The 18,740-nt window shown below is 43.8% G+C and overlaps 1 protein-coding gene across 1 annotated transcript in view; it reads left to right on the top strand.

The window, feature by feature from the left end:
- Pls1 (plastin 1) overlaps nucleotides 1-18,740 on the top strand; it is a 29,112-nt gene that overhangs the window by 9,644 nt on the left and 728 nt on the right. Inside the window, exons 8-14 of the mRNA XM_090323141.1 lie at nucleotides 681-776; nucleotides 1,998-2,193; nucleotides 7,088-7,166; nucleotides 9,773-9,887; nucleotides 14,207-14,340; nucleotides 15,099-15,222; nucleotides 18,114-18,238. Of these exons, the coding sequence (XP_090179267.1) occupies nucleotides 681-776; nucleotides 1,998-2,193; nucleotides 7,088-7,166; nucleotides 9,773-9,887; nucleotides 14,207-14,340; nucleotides 15,099-15,222; nucleotides 18,114-18,238 (869 nt within the window). The remainder of the gene's footprint in view (nucleotides 1-680; nucleotides 777-1,997; nucleotides 2,194-7,087; nucleotides 7,167-9,772; nucleotides 9,888-14,206; nucleotides 14,341-15,098; nucleotides 15,223-18,113; nucleotides 18,239-18,740) is intronic.

The raw sequence follows: 18,740 nt of genomic DNA, 5'->3' as shown, positions 1-18,740 counted from the left end.
CGCCGTGAACTCAGGGTGTGGCCCGTGGGTCTGACCGGGCCGGGCCGTCATGGTCACTCACAGCTCTGGCCATAGTCTGTTCCTAGAGATGGGTGGGGTACGGTGCAGTGTAGAGGGAGGGTGGGGCGCTCATCAGAAGACCAGGAAAGTGTTCCAGGGGAGCACAGGTCAGCTGCTGCCAGGACTAGAGCTGGCACTCAGGGCCTGGCACTGTCCGGGCCTCCTTTTGCTCAAGGCTGGTACTCTACCACTGGAGCCACTGTACTCCTCCTGGCCTTTGGTTGATTCTACGATAAGAGTCTCAGAGCTTTCCCACCCAGGCTGGCATTGGGCTGGGACCCTCAGATCTCAGCCCCCTGAGGAGCTAGGAGGTTTACCTAAACCTTAGCTGACATTTAGATTGTGAACTCACGGGTCAGGTAAGGGGAAGGGTCTCTAGGCCCAGGGAACGGCATGGCAGCTGCTGGGGGAGGGGGAGACCCTAAACTGCAGGGAGCCCAGGGCTGTGGGACCAGAGCAGGGCGGTTTCAGGAACCTGTGAGTAATTGTGTGTTGCTCATGTTGCTAGTTGTCCGTCATTCTGTCCTTTGAGGTGGGGGGCATCACCCCAAGTGAGCATTTACTTTCCCCCTCCAAATATAAGGGGATTTTTATTTCTTTTTTTCTTTTTTTTCTTGAAGGATTCAAAAGCCTACTTTCACCTGCTGAATCAGATTGCCCCTAAAGGAGACCGAGGAGATCGCCCTGCCGTTGACATCGACCTTACAGGGTTTAATGTGAGTGCGGTTTTTAGCTTTTGCAAATCATACAGAATGCAGAACTTGCTGTTCCAGTCCGCTGTGAGCTCGAGCACGTGCCACGTGTTCACACCGCTGTGCCACTCTCTCTAATGACTCCACCTCTGCACCCACATCATCACTCCAAGTCAAACCCTGCACCCATTGGAGCCAGGACCTCCCCCCCTGCCCATTCCTCCCTCCCTCCCCGACCGTGCTGGCCACGCTTCTCCTTTCTAGCTACAAAGCTGACCAGTGAGACGGGAAATGTAAAGTGGGTATTTCTTGCCTGGCGCCAGTGGATCCCACCTGTAATTCTAGCAACTTCAGAGAGCTGAGATCTGAGGACTGTGGTTTGAAGGCAGCCTGGGAAGTCTGTCTGTGAAACTTAACTCCAATTAACTACCGAAAAGCTGCAAGTAGAGTGTGACTCAGATGGTAGATTGCTAGCCTTGAAAGATTAAAAAAAGAAAGAAAGAAAAAGGAAAGGAAAGCAAGTGATCTAGCTAGCGAGTTAGCCCAGGGACAGTGCCCTCGCCTTGGCATCAAGCCCCAGGACTGGCACCTGAAAACAAAACTGGTGGCAGCCTGCCTCTCGGGAGCCCTAGGCCCTTTCTTCCTGAGCGGCCTTTGCTCCACACCCATGCGTTTCAAATCCTAAGCTCCAAATGTCCAGCTTATCTGCTGATCGTGCCCGGATGAAGGGGACGCAAAGTCTAACCTTCAGTGTGTGTGGAGTCCACCCTCCCTCCACATTTCCCAGGCCAATCGCTTGTCTGCCACCAGTCAATGCTGACTGAGGAAAGGGGAGCAACAAGCTCTTATTAGGTTGCTAAGCAACCGGTTACAGTTCTGTAGCCGATGTTTAGAAATGTACAGAATAGAAGTGTTTGTGTACAGGAAAGACTAACCAGGGTCCCCATCCAGCTCACGCACCTCCACCGGAGCCCATTCTCATGGCATGACGTATGCCATGACAGCTGGTGCTCCACGGCAAGTAGAATGAGCTAGGGAGTCCGAGAAAACTGACCCCAGCAGGAAGACTGATTCAGGAGCAACCACCGCAGAGCGCATGGTGGAGACTGGTCTGGGAAGCGCTCACATTCTTCTTCATCACTGGATTCCCTCGCAGAAAGGGAATTGCCTTTATAACTCTGCACCTGTCAATGTGACACCACGTCTGATTTGTTGTTGTTGTTGTTTTTGGCTTTCTTTGTTTAGGAGAAGAATGACCTGAAGCGCGCTGGCCTCATGCTTCAGGAGGCTGACAAACTGGGCTGCAGACAATTTGTTTCTCCGGCTGATGTGGTTTCAGGCAACCCTAAACTTAACTTAGCTTTTGTAGCGAATCTCTTTAACACCTACCCTTGCCTGCACAAGCCTGACAATAATGACATCGATATAAACTTGCTGGAAGGTAGGTTCCTTCTCACTTTAATTCGTTCAAAACTTTGCCGTTCCAGGTAGGAGATGTTGGTGGGAAATGGATTGTGTATAGGCATGTATGCCAGGAGAAAAGATCCATGTACACATATAAATAGTGATGGTTGTTTTACAGCTTCAGCAAGAATGCTGGGTTAAACCTTACTTTACTTGTCATTTCTCCCTAAGAGTTTAGTGAAAACTCATCCATCTAAAATACCCTTACAAAGAAATGATCCTACGAACATAAATCTACCAATAGGGGTAATGAATTGTCTACGGGGAAAACAGTAATTACGTATTATCTTTTCCTCTGCTTTGAAAGTTAGACTCCAGAATTATTCTCTTTTTAATGTTTTTGTTCTAGTGTCCATGAAAAAACATATATATTTATACTTGTCTTGATGTGTGTGAGCTATTGTGATCTGTCTCATAATATATAATACTTTCCTGTTTTGCTTCGTGAAATACAGATTTGACCCCTCCTAATGTAGGTACTGTATTTAGTACTTTTCTATACACTATAAATCTATTCATTCTGCATTTATTCTTTTCCGTCTGGGTTGTTTTGTTTTTGTTTTTTTTTGCACTGTTCATGCTGTGTCATTTGTCTTAATATGCCTATGGAATGAATGACTCCAGCAAGGCACACAACTGGAGCTGGGTGCAAAGGCAGAGCAAGGCGTGAGCTTCTGCACATCTAATTTGCCTTCTGTAACGAGGTCATTGTGTAGTGACCACGTCAGAAACCAGTTCTGATGAGTGGACTATGTGATTTGACATAAACATCCCCCCCCCCATGGTAAATCTCATCTTTCATCACAAGTCATCCTTGAAAAGCTTCTCTGAATGGCGTCGTTTAATGCCTTGTTACACTTCATAAGTATCATCTAAATGTCTAGTATAGGAATCGTCTCCATGACAGAAGCATTCCCGTTTCTCCAGACCTCTGCCTCCCAGCCTCTCCCTCCTCTCCTCTCCTCTCCTGCCCCCTCAGCACAGGTCTCCCAGGGCAAGAAGTGAACTCAGCGGGAGTAGTGAGTAGTGGGGTTAGCTGTCTGGCAGAGGGGCCAGCCCTGAGATCTCCCTTGGATGTCTTCCTTGGGAGATGGGGGGAGATCTCATGTTCAGTACTTAGTCACACACCCCGTCCTTCCTCCCTCCCCACGTGAGACAGTGAGCAGTCGTCTCAGGATCTTTTTCATTTGACTGCAACAACTGAGAGTTAACCTCTGCAACGTCAGTGTTGTCTCAAAGGAAAGACATTCCACATTCAACAAATATGACTCATTCCGTGTATTTAACCTGAGGGTTGAGGTAAAAACTGTCTCCACATGGACGTATAACTGAAGAAGTGACATAGATAAGAAGCTGTAGACTTTTTTTTTTGGTAGGGTTTTTTTGTTGTTGTTGTTTCAAGGTGAAATATTAGAACCTAACCAAAAAGAATAAGAAAAATGAAAGATAAGTTTTTAATCCATCTGAAAATTTCAAAATCCCACTGTGTTTCCAGCAGAAGGCATTGTTTAAAGGGGCATATTAAAAATGATCTGCTTTTTACAGTCACTGAATTCTTGCTTGATCACCTTTTCCGGCTTGCTCGCTCTCCCTCGCTCATGTTTGGGTTCTTTTGCTAGTGTGCAGCATGCTTTGGAATTTTTTTTTCAGTGTGACTAGGATTGCTACATATTTCCATTAGTATCATTTAAGTTGGTTTTTGTTGAGATACTATGGGAAATATTTATCAATCATCTTTATGTAGAGCATATGTATGTTCTGGTACAAGGGCCAAAGATGTATTTGACCTCTAGCTGTCATTGGAATATTTTTCCTCTTCAAATTAGTGTTTTCATAAATCCTCATGAAGCTTGGGCCTTGTCACACCCCAATTTCATATATTAGTATGTCCTCATTGGTAGAGAATTTCATCTCTGGGGAAATTAAAAAAAATTAAAACCCCATGAACTATTGAGCCTTCTTATCAAATGGAACCAAGTTCATAGTCCAGCGAGACAAGGCATCTCAGAATGCATTTGCCGTGCTGGAAAATGCACAGGCCCTGGAGTGAGAAAGACTTTGTTCAGATCCAGGTTTTACCAGTCAGGATTTGGGTAACTGCTCTGCCCCTTATACATACAAATCGGGGCTAACACCACTTGGTTTGCAGAGTTACAGAACAGATAACAAGTGGGTGATCCTGAGTGAGACTAACCTACATTCTGTATTTACTAATGCAGAATGCAAAGTGTGAAATAAAGATCACAGTACATTCAGCGAGCATTGAATAGGTTTGTTCTTTTTTTTTTTTTTTGCCAGTCTTGGGCTTGAGCTCAGGGCCTGAGCACTGTCCTTGGGCTTTCTCAAGGCTAGAGCTCTACCACTTGAGCCTCAGCACCACTCCCAGCTTTTTTCTATGTATGTGGCACCAAGGAATCGAACCCGGGTCTTCGTGCATGCTAGGCAAGCACTTTAACCACTAGGCTAAACTCCCAGCCTAGGTTTGTTCTTTTACTAGCTACCTTTTAATTAATTACTTTTGTGCTGGTACTGGGGCTTGAACTCTGAGCCTTATGCTCTTTCTTGGCCTTTCTTTTTTCTTTTCTTTTTTTTTTTTTTTTTTTTTGAGCCATTCCTATACTTCTGGCTTTTTGGCTGGTCCCAGGGTTTGAACTCAGGGCCTCTTTTGCTCAAGGCAAGCACTCTACCACCACAGCCACAATTCCACTTCTGGTTTTTGTGTATTTGCCCCACGCCAGCCTTGGACATGGTCTTCCCACATGTGCCTGTCAGACGGGTGCCCCCACTCCCGAACTGTCTGTGAAACAGGTTCTCGAGCACTTTTGTTCAGGCTGGCCTTGGACTGGTAATCCGCCTCTTTCAAGCTAGGATTACAGGGTGCTCCAGCACACCCACGCCCGAGCGTAGAGTAGTTTATTTTTAAATTCATGATCACATCACGTTCAACAGAATTTAAATCTTTTCCCTAAAAAGAAAAAGAAGCAAACCATTGTGACACTAAGTCTTTGTCATTGTAAGATATAATTTGGATTTGCCTAGCTAGAAAAAAGGTAAAAGATTTCTAAATATGAGGCAAAAAAGTTTTCATATTATATAGCATTTATAATAAACCAATGAAAGCCTCCAGGATACACATATCAGAGGAGCTTGTATTTATGGCATCTTGGAGACAGTTCAGAGATTTAATTCAGGAGCTCCCATAAACAGAGTTGGCCTGAACTCTAGAAATCTTTAGCAGGTACCCCATGTAGATTATTATAAAGTGCTTGTAGCAGATGTAACAGATTGCTCAGTTATGTTTTATGAAGACCAGAAAGAAAAACATTTAAGCAAGAAATAATGTAGTCATGTACTACAGTGAATATTAAAGAAGATTCTGGGAAACGTAAAATGCCATGGCATTAAAATCCCATGGAAATAAGTTGAGCCAGGTTACTTCCTGAACAGCTGGTGGAAACACCAGAATTCTCTGGATCCTGCAAAGATCTGCCATGTAGCTCCTGGGAGCGACGACTCCAAGAATGGGGCGGGCTGCTGAGACAGTTACAGATTTTTATGTCAAACCATCCTACACAGTTCAAGGGTGAGAATCTCTGCTGAGCCTGGCACGGTGGCTCACGCTTATAATCCTAGCTACTCAGGAGGCTGAGATCTGAGGATCGCCGATCAAAGCCATCTTAGGCATAGAGTCCCTGAGACTCTTACCTCCAGTTAACCACCAGAAACTGAGAAGTGGCGCTGTGACTCAAGGGGTAGCATAGTAGCTTTGAGCTGAAGAGCTCAGGGACAACGCCCAGGCCCAGGGGTCAAGTCCCATGCCCGACCCCCCCCCCCAAAAAAAAAAATCAATGCTGAGTGAGCTGACCTTGCCTGCAGGATAAAAATGACGAGAGTCACTCATGAGGCAGCTGTCTGGGTATCAGCTGATAAGACATAGTGTGTGTTTTTCCATTGTCCCCCAACTTTGCTATCATAAGTAGTCACCTTAATCACTGGGGACTATCTGCAGTCTGTCAGTGTCTGTAAGGCGACATGACGCAGCCAGGCAAGCCCACGTCTTCCTGTGTTGGGGTATACCATCGGAGAGCGGATATTGAAGGAGGTAGTGTTACCCTAGACTAAACATGAGAGCCCGAGGAGTGAGTGCTCAAGAGCTTTAGCTCTACCGCTTGAGCCACAGCCCTACTTCCAGCTCTTTGGAAGTTTATTGGAGATAAGAAATTCACAGTCTTCCCAGCCTGGGTTGGCTTCGAACCTTCATCCTCAGATCTCAGCCTCCTGAACAGCTAGGATGACGGGTGTGAGCCACCACGCCTGGTTCATATATTTATTATTATTATTATTATTCGACAAGGATGATCTCAAGTCACACAGGAAGTCTGTAGAATGGTCATTGCTATTTTAGTATCGATTACCTGCAAATCCTAATCCTTTTCATTATTGGGTGTCCTTGTGTAGGTTTGTGTGCCCAGAAATTTCTGTGTTTAAAAAAAGACTCACAATCTATAGGAGCGGGAAGGTGGAGATTTTCTGTTTGGGGTTCTTGTACTAACGGTGCCCTGACTGCCTGTTTTCTAACGTTTTGACCCCAGCCCCTTTGTCCCTGATCCTCACTTCACACTGGGTCCATTTAGCCATTGTGTCTCTGGACAAGAAATGGAGGGCTCACTAGTCCACAGATATCAAATAAGGGAACTCCGCGTGGAGAGAGGCAGATGGTGGCTTCCTAGACAGTGGGGATAACAGATGGCAATGACCCAAAGAACCAGGGCAGAGTGAGTGTGGCCTGGTTTGTACCTGCCAGGGCAGTTGACAGAACAGCCCCAGTTCCTGGGCCTGGAATCACCAGTGTGACCTTCTGTCCACTCCAGGGGAGAGCAAGGAAGAGAGGACCTTCCGGAACTGGATGAATTCGCTTGGAGTCAATCCGTACATCAACCATCTGTACAGGTAACCCGACCCATGCCTCAGCCTGATCATCAGGGTGGTGGTCATGGAGCTTGAACTCTGGGCCTGGGTGCTGTCTCTGCCTTTTTGCTGAAGGCTGGCACTGTACTACTTGAGCCTTCACGGCTCCACATCTCGCTTTTTGGCATTTAATTGGAGATAAGAATCTCAAGGACTTTCCTGTCCCAGCTGGATTTGCACTGTAATCCTCAGCTCCAGCCTCTTGAGTAGCTAGGATTGCAAGCATAAACCACCAGCATCCAGCTATTAGATATGTATATATAGTTAATATATCTAACATATTTAACATATATATTAGTTATTATGGAAAATCATTTCTGCTTTAATAGATTAGGATTGAAGCAGTGATGGAAAGTTATTTCCATTATTTCAATATTTTTCATTGTAATTTCTATTTTATTTTTCTATTTATTTTTGCCACATCTCAATTGCTATAATGGCAACTTTTTAAAAAATCATCTAATTCTATGTTATCTCTCATCACATCTACTGTCCCTTGGTTATCTCATATTGTTACACTATCTCACTTTGTTATCTGATATATCGGATATAATTGTATTTGGTTATCTGAAATTGGATAGGGAACGGGGGAAAACAAGATGAAGGGTGGGGGAGGGGGAAGGGAAATGGGGACCATGACATGTGAAAGGGTATCAATGTGTGGGAATTAAGGCACCATTTATCTGGCAAATATCTTGTAACCCTTCTATTAATTACAATAAAAATATATTTAAAAAAATCATCCAATTGATTTCCCCTGGATAATTTTTGTTGTTGTTGTTCAGTTGTGGGACTTGAACTCTGGGCCTGGGCACTGACCCTGAGCTCCTCTGCTCAGGGACTTGAGCCACAGTACCACTTCTGGTTTTCTGATGATTACTTGGGAAGAAGAGTCTCATGGACTTTTTAGTGCCCAGACTGGCTTTGAACCCCAACCCTCAGATCGCAGCCTCCTGAGTAACTATGAACACGGATGTGAGCCACTGTGCCTGACTTGATTATTATGGTTTCTGTCTTGTTCTTTGTTATAATTTTAAGAATGACAGCAGTTAATTAACACTGGTAGAACCAAGAAAATACTAACTAACTTCCCGTGCTGCCTGCTACGGATAATAGAAGTAGATACAAGTGACAGGAAACTTACCTTGTCTCTTCATAGAACTTTGGCTTGAGAAGAGGAAAAAACGGATTTAAGATAGTTTTTTTTAAGGAAAAATAAAAAATTTTAAGGAGAAAGAAATTATATATCAAGTAAACTCCTCAAAGAGTTTATTTCCTTAAAAAAATTTAATTATTCTTCAAATGTGAGCTGAAGCTTAATATCATAAGAGAAAACCTCTCTGGTTAATCACTTGTCTTATATCCTTAGCCTGCAGAACTGAAAACAAAGTCTACTGATATATTTCAAGCTTCTCAGGAGAATATGTTTTTTTTTCTGAATGTAAAATAGTAATTGTTTTACTTTAAGGACTCCTACTTGTTCCCAATTTCCTTCCTGTTAACCTTCATTATTGAACATGAACAGCTGTGATTTTCCTAGAGCCATTTTTAGAGTTCAGGACAGAAATCATAATATATAAGTAACATACGAACTCATTCTACTGTACAAGTATCCCAAAATACATACAGAGAACATAATGAAGTGGGGTAATTCCTTCTTCCCCCTTCCTCTTACTTTTTTCATGTTCTCAGGTAACTGTCCTTAGCATAAAAAGTATATCGATACATTTAGTTCTTTTTTTATTACATAATTGAGATCAAACTAAAAGAAGTATTCTGCTACTTGCTTTTTAAATTTGATGCATCTTGTAAAGCTTTGCTTTTTCAGACCTGCCATAGTAGATGTCATGGGAGTTTATAGTGTGGATTATTCTCCAGCCCCTGCAGCCGTGCATTTATGTCCAATTTCTAAACACGGTGGCAACACATGTGTTTACTCATGCCTGTGCATGTGTGCTGTGTACATTGATCTATCATTGTAAACATTTATGTGAACAGATGATTGTATTGGAAGTTCTGGGTCAAATGATGTGTCTGGTCATTTTGTAAGCATTAAGTGCCCCTTTTTTGTTGTTGTTCTTTTTTCGTACTACTGGGGTTTGAATTCAGGGCTTTATGCTTGCTAGGCAAAAGTTCTACCACTTGAACCATGCCTCCAGCCCATTTTGCTTTGGTTGTTTTTGAAAGTGGAGACTCTTTCTCTCCCTCCTTCCCTCTCCACCTCTGTTCTCATCCTATTTATGCTCCCTCCCCACACTTTTCTGTTAAGATGGGGGAGAGGATTTCTTACAGTCTTTGATTTTTTGCTCTGGCCCACCTTGAGTTGCAATCCTCATGATCTGAGCCTCCAAAGTAGTAGCTAGGATTTCAAGCATGAGCCACATACCCAGCCAATCCCATTGTGTTTTCAGATATCCACCCACCCACCCACCCATATATCCATCCATTCACCCACCTGCCCATATATCCACCCACCCACTCATAAAACCATCCATCCATCCATCCATCCAACTAGCTGCAGTGTACCTAATGTAACTGGTAGTCACGCCCTGACCCTCCTCATCTGCTCTTCCTGTTTTCCGTTTTAGTGACCTGGCTGATGCTTTAGTGATCTTCCAGCTCTACGAGATGATCCGAGTGCCAGTGAACTGGAGCCAGGTCAACAAGCCTCCCTACCCTGCCCTCGGAGGGAATATGAAAAAGGTGAACGGAATGAGTGGGGATACCCTAGCCTGTGAAATGAAGTCGCAGATTTAGAATCCCAAAAAGCTCAGTAAAATGTGCTCTGCTCTACCCCCAAATATGGTAAGATGTAATAAATGTTTAGAAAGATGAAGGCAGCCCTTCCCGTCAGCGAGCGACTGTATTTCATGTTCTCCGAGATGCACTTGTAAGTGCATTCTTTATCATTGCACACTTCCTCCGTCTTCACTGGGTGTGCATTTAGCGGGGCACCGGTGGCTCACCCCTACAATCTTAACTGCTTAGGAGGTGGAGAAAAAAATAAGAGTCTTAGGATTTGGAGCCAACTGGGGCAGACAAATCCCAGGAGTCTTGTCTTCAATTAACCAGCAAAAAACAAAACAAAACAAAACAACCCAGGAAGTTGAGGTGAGGTTCAAGTGGCAGGGTGGCAGTCCTGAGGGAACACAGCTGAGGCAGGATGCAATTTCACATAGTCAAGCAATAGTCAGACTCGAACTGCAGAACATGAGAAATAGCTAAATGGCTGGGCCCTGGTGATTCACACCCATAATCCTGGCTACTCAGGAGGCTGAGATCCGAGGGTCACAGTTCAAAGCCAGCTCCAGCAGGAAAGTCCATGAGACTCTTATCTCCAGTCAACCACCAGAGAACCAGATGTGGAGCTGTGGCTCAAAGGGCAGAGAGCGAGCCGGGAGCGAAAGAGCTCAAGGACGGCGTCCAGGCCTGGAGTCGAAGCCCTGTGACTGATAAAAGCAAACAAAAAAACCTAAATGGGTCATATGGTAGTATAATTATGAGATTTACATTCAGATTTTTTTTTCAGTATTTCAAGTGACTGAACTGCCTGCGTTTTAAATTTTTTCCTTTGCCAGTCGTGGGGCTTGAACTTAGGGCCTGAGCGCTATTCTTGGGCTTTCTCAAGGCTAGAGCTTTACCACTTGAGCCAGAGCACCACTTTCAGCCTTTTTCTATGTGTGTGGTCCTGAGGAATCGAACCTGGGTCTTCATGCATGCTAGGCAAGCACTTTAACCACTAGGCCACACTCCTGGCCCCTGCATTTTTTATTTTTATTTGATTTGCCTGTAGTTTCCTACTTTCTATTTTCATGGAAATAGAATTCGGAAAATGTTAACTAATTTCACATAAGTGGTTTTTTTTTTTCTTCATAATTTCAGATGTCAAATGGAAGATTCATTATACCTGAAGTTTTTTTTAATGTTAATTACAAAATGTCACAAATGAGTCATATGCGGAATGCTTCCTTTCAAGCACTAGCTATTTATAAGATGAAACAGAAAGCCGAAGATAAATTCAACATGTTGCGTTTATTTGTAAGAACATGAAGTATACTTTCACAACACAGTGCCACCAGGAATTAGTTTAGGAGCATTTCTTCAAACCAGCCGCCAATGTCCTCCTTCATTCTTTTTTCAGTATTGCATTTTACTTTAGTCCTTGTTTTCTCATCCATCAAAACCATCCGGCTTTATCCGTGTCCTGCTGGACAGACATACCTCTGTCCTCTGTGAGACTGTATTCTCCAAGATTTTCTTGACTTCAGCTTTCAGCCTGCAGCTCCAGCTATTTCTCAGGCTCATTTCTTGGCTCCAAACTCTTCCCCCCCCCTTTTCAAGTTTTAAAATTTAAGTAGTTGTCCAAAGGAGTTGCTATCTAACGAAGCAGTTTATGAATATAGCGCATCTTGATCACTGCCCCCTCCCCGCTCCCCTCTTAATTTTGTGGGATGTATGCTGATTCCTGTGTGCATTCTCCTCCTCTTCTCCTCTTCATTTGTTCACCCCTTTCCCCTCCACCCCACCCCACGCCACACCTTTCGAGCACCCACTTCCTGTTTTGTTTTGTTTTGGTCGACGGTGGGCCTTGAACTCTGGGCCTGCGTGCTGTTGTCAAGCTCTTCAGCACAAGGCTAGCGCTCTACCACTTGAACCACAGCACTACTTCTGACTTTTTCTATGTATGTGGTACCAAGGAATCGAACCCAGGTCTTCCTGCATGCTAGGCAAGCACTCTTCTACTAGGTCAAATTCCCGGCCCTTCCTGGTATTTGATTCTGCTGATCTTTGCCTTTGTAAGGAATTACACAATTTGGGTTCTTCTTTGAACCTACTGTATTTCGGTTAAGATATCTGTGGACACTTGCACACCACCCAGTGCATTCACTTGTGAGTTTTTGAGCTTGATCTAGCTTCCATGTATAAGGGAAAGCATGAATCCTTTGTCTCCCTGGGCCTGGCTGACTTCACTGAACCTGATTTTCTCCAGGTACACCATCATTCTTTCTCATACATAAGTAAGGTTCCATGGTGTAGCTCTACCACATTTTCTTGATCTTCCTCCACCGGGGGCCATCTGAACTATCCCAGACCTTGGTGATGGTGAATCGTGCTTCCGTAAGCATGGCGGTGTTGGTGGCTTTACAGTGTCCTGGTTTATAATCTTTTGGAGAATTGCCCAGGAGTGGAATTGATGGATCATAGGTCTTTTGTTCCTTTGTTTTAATATCTTGAGACTTGGAGTCTCAGATTGTTAATCAGGAGCTGTATGGTTGAGCCGTGCCTCTAGTTCCACTTGTTAGATAGGGTTTCACTGAATGTCTCTACTTGCATCTGAACCCTGGCCTGGGTCACGTTTTCTGTTTCAGTGCCTTCTGTGGAGATGGAGTTTTACAGTCTTTGCTGCCGCTGAGGCTGGCCTGGAACCACCATCCTCTCGGTCTCCACCTCTTGGTAGCTGGGATTATGGAAGCGAATCCTTGTACCCGGCTATTTGTTGGAAAAGAACCTTGTGATCCACCCCTCCCCCCCCCCCCCCCCCCGCTCCAAATTTCCCTGGAATCATGATCCTTCCTCTGTTTCTCAGTAGTTAGGACTGCAGGCATGAGCTACCAGTGTCTGCAGAAGATCCTTTCACTGCTGCATTTCCATCTTTCGAGAATAGATGCATTTTTAGGGCTTCTGGCTTCCCTCGAGGAACCCGATTTCTCATTCTTTCTCTAGTTTAGTATTGTTCCAGATCTTACAAGGGTTCTGCCAAATTTGAATCCAAGCACTCTTTAAAAATCAGAACTCATCTCCTTCCAGTCCTCTTTTCCTCACCATCCAGATCAGCCCCTTCCTAGGCCCTCTCCACTGGCATCTCGAACTCGTTTTTTCTCCATCAGCTCCCCCAGAATTTTTCTCAGACTACAAAACAGATGTTCCTTCATTGAAACACATTTTACACAATACAATTTGCTGGGAAATTCTTTGATGTGCATACCCGTGGAAAAGGTCCTTTACTCTCTTCCTGTTTAGTTACATAATCTGAGTACTGTTATTTTTTCTCCCATAGACTGAGTCAATTCCCTTTTTTTCTTTTCTTTTCCTTTCCTCCTTCCTTCCCTCCTTCCCTCCTTCTGTCCTTTCTTTCTTTCTTTCTTTTTTTCTTTCTTTCTCTTTTCTTTCTTTTTTTTTTGCCAGTCCCGGGCCTTGAATTCAGGGCCTGAGCTCTGTCCTTTTCTCAAGGCTAGCGTTCTACCACTTGAGCCACAGCACCACTTCTGGCTTTTTCTATGTATGTGGTACTGAGGACTCGAACCCCGGTCTTTGTTCATCCTAGGCAAGCACTCAACCACTAGGCCAAACTCCCGGTCCTACTTCTTTTTTTTTTTTCTTCTATACATGAGGCTTATTTCTCTTCTTAGATTTTCAAAATATAATTATTGTTGTTATTAAGGAGTTGTACAGAAAGATTACAGTTCTGTAAGTCAGATAACAAGTGTAATTCTTCTTGGACAATACCACTCCTACTTTTGCGTTTCCTCCGTTTCACCCCCCCTTCTCTGCCCACAAGTTGCATAGTTCATTTGTTGTTGTTATTGTTCCCGGGGCTGAACTGAAGCTGTTTCTGAACATTTTTTGCTCAAGGCTAGTGCTCTACCTCTTGAGTCACACCTCCACTTCCAGTATTTTTGCTGGCTAATTAGAGATAAGAGTCTCACAGACTAATTGGCCCAGGCTGGCTTTGAACTGTGATCCTCAGATCTCAACTTCCTGAGTAGAAGAAAAGTATACATCTCAGTAAGAGCATTCCGTTATGGGCAATAAGACATCGCTACAGAAATCAAGGTAGGAAAGAAACATCCGGAAAGAGCTGAGCTATGAAATAGGAATCATCATTCCTTACATCGATTTAGTGATTGTGAAATGAAAGTGAGCCACTGTAACTGTGTTTCACATGATTGCCCTAGGTTTACAGGTTTAGGAAAGGAGTTTTTAAGAATGTGTTTTTAAACCAAAACTTTGCTTACCGGTAGATTGAAAATTGTAACTATGCGGTGGCACTTGGAAAAAACGAGGCCAAATTCTCTTTGGTGGGCATTGCTGGGCAAGACCTAAACGAAGGGAATTCAACCCTGACCCTGGCGTTGGTGTGGCAGTTGATGAGAAGGTAAAGGTTGATGTGTTACAGTACCAAGATCATCTGTGCTACACTGGTAGCTGTTTTTGAAGGCTAATAAACATGATAAATACAAATACACAGTATAAAATACAGCAGTGTTATAAAAGGTTTGCTGTTGACTTGATGTTCATAAATGATATTTTATTTTTATTTATTTTTTGGCCAGTCCTGGGCTTGAGCTCAGGGCCTGAGCACTGTCCTTGGACTTTCTCAAGGCTAGAGCTCTACCACTTGAGCCTCAGCACCACTTCCAGGTTTTTTCTATGTATGTGGTACCGAGGAATCAAACCCGGGTCTTCGTGCATGCTAGGCAAGCACTTTAACCACTAGACCAAACTCCTGGCCCCATATAAATGATATTTTAAAGTGAGACAATCTCTGGAAACACACTTTGTTTAAAAAAAACAAAAACTAACCCAAATGGTAGCCTTTGTTTTGAAGAATGAATTGTGTAATTCTGGAAAGTAATCAAGTGCAAATGCCTGACAAAATTAGCAATATTAGACCTGAACTTTTCCTCCCTTCCTCCCTCTCTCTGTTCCTTCTTTTATTTGGAATCAGGGTCTCACTATGTATCTCTGGCTGGCCTTGAACTTAGGGATTCTCCTGCCTCAGTCTCCCAAGTACTGAGACTACAGATGTGTGCTATTCTGCCTGGCTGTCTCTGAAATGTTTAAGTATGATACGAATGGTGTGGAGTCTAACTTGGCCCTGCTGGTCTCAGACATAAATCTTGTCTGTTGCAGGTATACGCTGAAGGTGTTATCTGACCTTGGAGAAGGAGAAAAAGTGAATGATGACATTATTATAAAGTGGGTCAATCAGACTCTTAAAAATGCAAACAAAAACACTTCCATTTCCAGCTTTAAGGTAATACATTTTTTAGAAAGATGTAAGCTTTGTGGAAGGAATTTTTTTTAAAAAATGGAAATGACAATGGCTAGGTTCAGAATTATGTTGATTATCTCAGAAACATACGAAGTTCAGGCATACTATTTGACATATATAAGCTAGAATACTCAGTTGGAATTCTTTTTATTTGGGTTTTTTAAAAATTGGTTGTCTTGTTGTTAAAAATGCAAGTTCATAGACTATGGTAATAAAATTTGAAGAAAGACACGGAATGGAGCCAAGAAAATAATAATAGTAATAATAATAATCTGGTTGTCAAATAATGGAAGAGAAAGATAAACCCCATTGTTTCTATAGGAGCTATACTGGCTTGTGTTCCTTAGCGGCAGTCTCAGAATTGTTCTGACATCATTCCCAGCCAGAGTGACTCAAGTGGGCACTGAGAAACCTGGTAGGAAAAGACGGATCTTGTCGTTTGGTCTCACAATGCAACTTCACGCTCACCCGGCTAGCCTTGCGGCTCTAACCCATCAAAGGCTCAGCCCGCTGGGCCTTGTCCCACTAACACTCATGCCGTCCTTCCATCACGCCTGCGCCTGCATGGGAGCATGTCTGCTTGCACACGCCCGCTCATGGAGCCTTGTGTGTGTGTGTGTGTGTGTGTGTGTGACTCGGTGACCTGTGAATCCCAGCCAGTCGGCTGTCTCGTGGTGAACAGGACAATTACCCAGGGACAGGAAACACTGGATTGAAAGCTGTCCACTCTCCCACCCTTCCTGCCCCCGCCTCGGTTTGCAGAGCGAGAGAAATGTCAGAGGTGGATACATTTGGTTTTCTGGTCTTTACCAAAAAATGGAGGCCGGACGTGGTCGTGGCAGGAAACTCAATGCTGGCAGAGATGTTGTTACAATTTGAGAGCTTTGTCTCCTCCCTTTCTGTCTAGGAGGGAACAGAGAACCTTGATGATGTTTGGGGTGGTTTTTATTTTCCTTACTTACGGTTATGATAGGACAGTCTGTAAGAAAGGAAGACTTGAGCATTGGAAGGATCGAGGTTCCAAGCCCGTCTGGACAGAAAAGTCCCCGAGACTCAGGACATGTTACTCATTCCTGGGACCCCAGCTATTTCTGTGATCTCAGGACCCCTGATCGTGAATCAGGGCTACTCAGATGGAAAGCTAGACCCTATGCAAAAAATAATCCTGATTTTGACATCCAGATGTATGGTTACTGGAGTCCACTCAGGACTCAGGTTTTCCCTCCTATGCTTCTGTGACCATCTGACATGCCAGCTCTGCTGGCCTCCTGCCTGCCTTCCCACCCTCCCTCTGTCCCTCCCTCCCTCCCCCAGCTGCGGCATGCAGCAGGTTTAGCCTCTCATTCACATACAGAAAGGGCTTACCACCTTCCCACAGTCTGATAGAATGAGGCCCAATTGAAAGGTTAGAACCACCTCGTTAGCCGGGCCCTGGCGGCTCACGCCTATCATCCCAGCTACTGAGGCTAAGATCTGAGGACCTTGGTTCAAAGCCAGACTGGGCAGGAAAGTCTGTGAGACTCAATCTCCAGTGACTCACTAGAAAACTAGAAGTGGAGCTATGGCTTAAAGTAGAGTGATAGCTTTGAGCAAAAGAGTTCAGGGACAGCGCCCCGGCTCTGAGTTCAAGCTCCATGACAGGAGAAAGAGAGGGGGGGGGGGAGGAAACTAGAAAACCAATGTTTTTAACCTGTTTACTTTTTCATTATTGTCCCCACCTAGAAGGAATGTTTTTAGACACTTTCTGTCCCCATTCACTCCTTCCCATCTAAGTTTAGTGTGAAATACACCACATATTTATTTACATACTGTATAGAAAAGCAGTACATTTAGCATCCTGTCTACACTGAAAATACATGACCGAGACCCATTCTGGGTCTTTCCTGGAAAGACCGTCCAGCCTTCCGGAAAGAGCAGTGTACATCCCTAGGCCAATCTGGATAGAGAGCATATGATGTTTGGATGGAGACAGAAGAGGGAGTGAACAAATACCATAGGCAGATCAAAAGCACCGAAAGAAAACTTGTACAAGGACCAGTAAGTGTTAGAATGAATGCAGATCTAGACCCATCTCAAGCTCCCGCCCAGTTGATTGGCGTTTAGTGGTCCACCTTGTATTCATTTGGAAAATAAATCCAAATCAGAGTATCTTGGAATTATGATCAGTTGGTTAAAATACATGCACTGTACTCAGTCACGAAGGGCTTTCTGCACTTTATCTTTTCTTTCTTTCTTTTTATTTTTTTGTCAGTCCTGGGGCTTGAACTCAGGGCCTGAGCACTGTCCTTGGGCTTTCTCAAGGCTACAGCTCTACCACTTGAGTCACAGAAACACGGCTTTTCCTATGTATGTGGTACCAAGGAATTGAACCTGGATCTTTGTGCATGCTAGGCAAACACTCTACCAGTAGGCCAAACTCCCGGTCCAAGTTCTTCATCTTCAAAAGAGGGATTGTAACTTTTTATTATTAGTCTGTTTGAATTAAAAAATAAGGATTAAATAACCTGCAACACAAAGCCACAAGAACAGTGCCTCTGCCGAATTCATTCTTTTTTTCTGGATTTGTAGTCTAAGAAATACAATACCACCCGAGTTTGTGAATTGTTAACTGAAAATCCATTTATTCCTTTTCAAAAGTGACTTGCCTTTTACATAACAGGTCCTGTAGTTAGCATCACAGGAAGTGTCATATCCACAAATAGTATTCAGGTAGGTGGCAATTCTCTTATCACTTGTAGAAAGACAGAGGGAAAGTCACACATCCCAAGAAAATTTGTCAGTTGGTTTCAGTTATGTGTGTAGGAGTGGAAACGGCTGACATTAAGACTAAAAGTAAGATGTTGAGAAATGCTCATGTATTCTTTATGTTCTAGGATAAATCAATTAGCACAAGTTTACCGGTCCTAGACTTGATAGATGCCATTGCACCAAATGCAGTTCGTCAAGAAATGGTCAAGAGAGAAAACCTTTCGGATGAGGACAAACTGAACAATGCTAAGTAAGCCCACACAGTTTATCAGTTCTCTAAAACGCGTGCAGGGGCGGAGTGAGGTAAAACACACATGTCATCCCAGTTCTTGAAAGGCTGAGGCAACAGGATTGTGAGTTTGGGGCTCCACAGACCCATCTTAAAAAATAATAAGCCAGATGAGCCAGGAGTTTGGCCTAGTGGTAGAGTGCTTGCCTAGCATGCACGAAGACCCAGGTTTGATTCCACATACATAGGAAAAGCCAGAAGTGATGCTGTGGCTCAAGTGGTAGAGCTCTAACCTTGAGAAAAGTCTAAGGACAGTGCTCAGGCCCAGAGTTCAAACCCCAGGTCTGGAAAAAAAGAAAAGGAAAAAAAATAATAACAATAAACTTCTTGCAGGGAAGGTTTCACATTTGAAATGCCACTTGAATGGGAATTGAGATTTAAAAATCACACCCTTCTGTCAAGTTTATCGTATCACAGTGTTTCTCCCATGCGTTACAATCTAGTCAGTGAGAACCGGTTGACC

Source organism: Megascapheus bottae, chromosome 32, assembly GCF_031878675.1.
Source record: "Megascapheus bottae isolate mThoBot1 chromosome 32, mThoBot2.hap1, whole genome shotgun sequence".
In the NCBI taxonomy this organism is placed as follows: Eukaryota; Metazoa; Chordata; class Mammalia; order Rodentia; family Geomyidae; genus Megascapheus; species Megascapheus bottae.
Note: the sequence above shows the minus strand (reverse complement) of the source record. Positions and strands in the feature narration are given on the sequence as shown.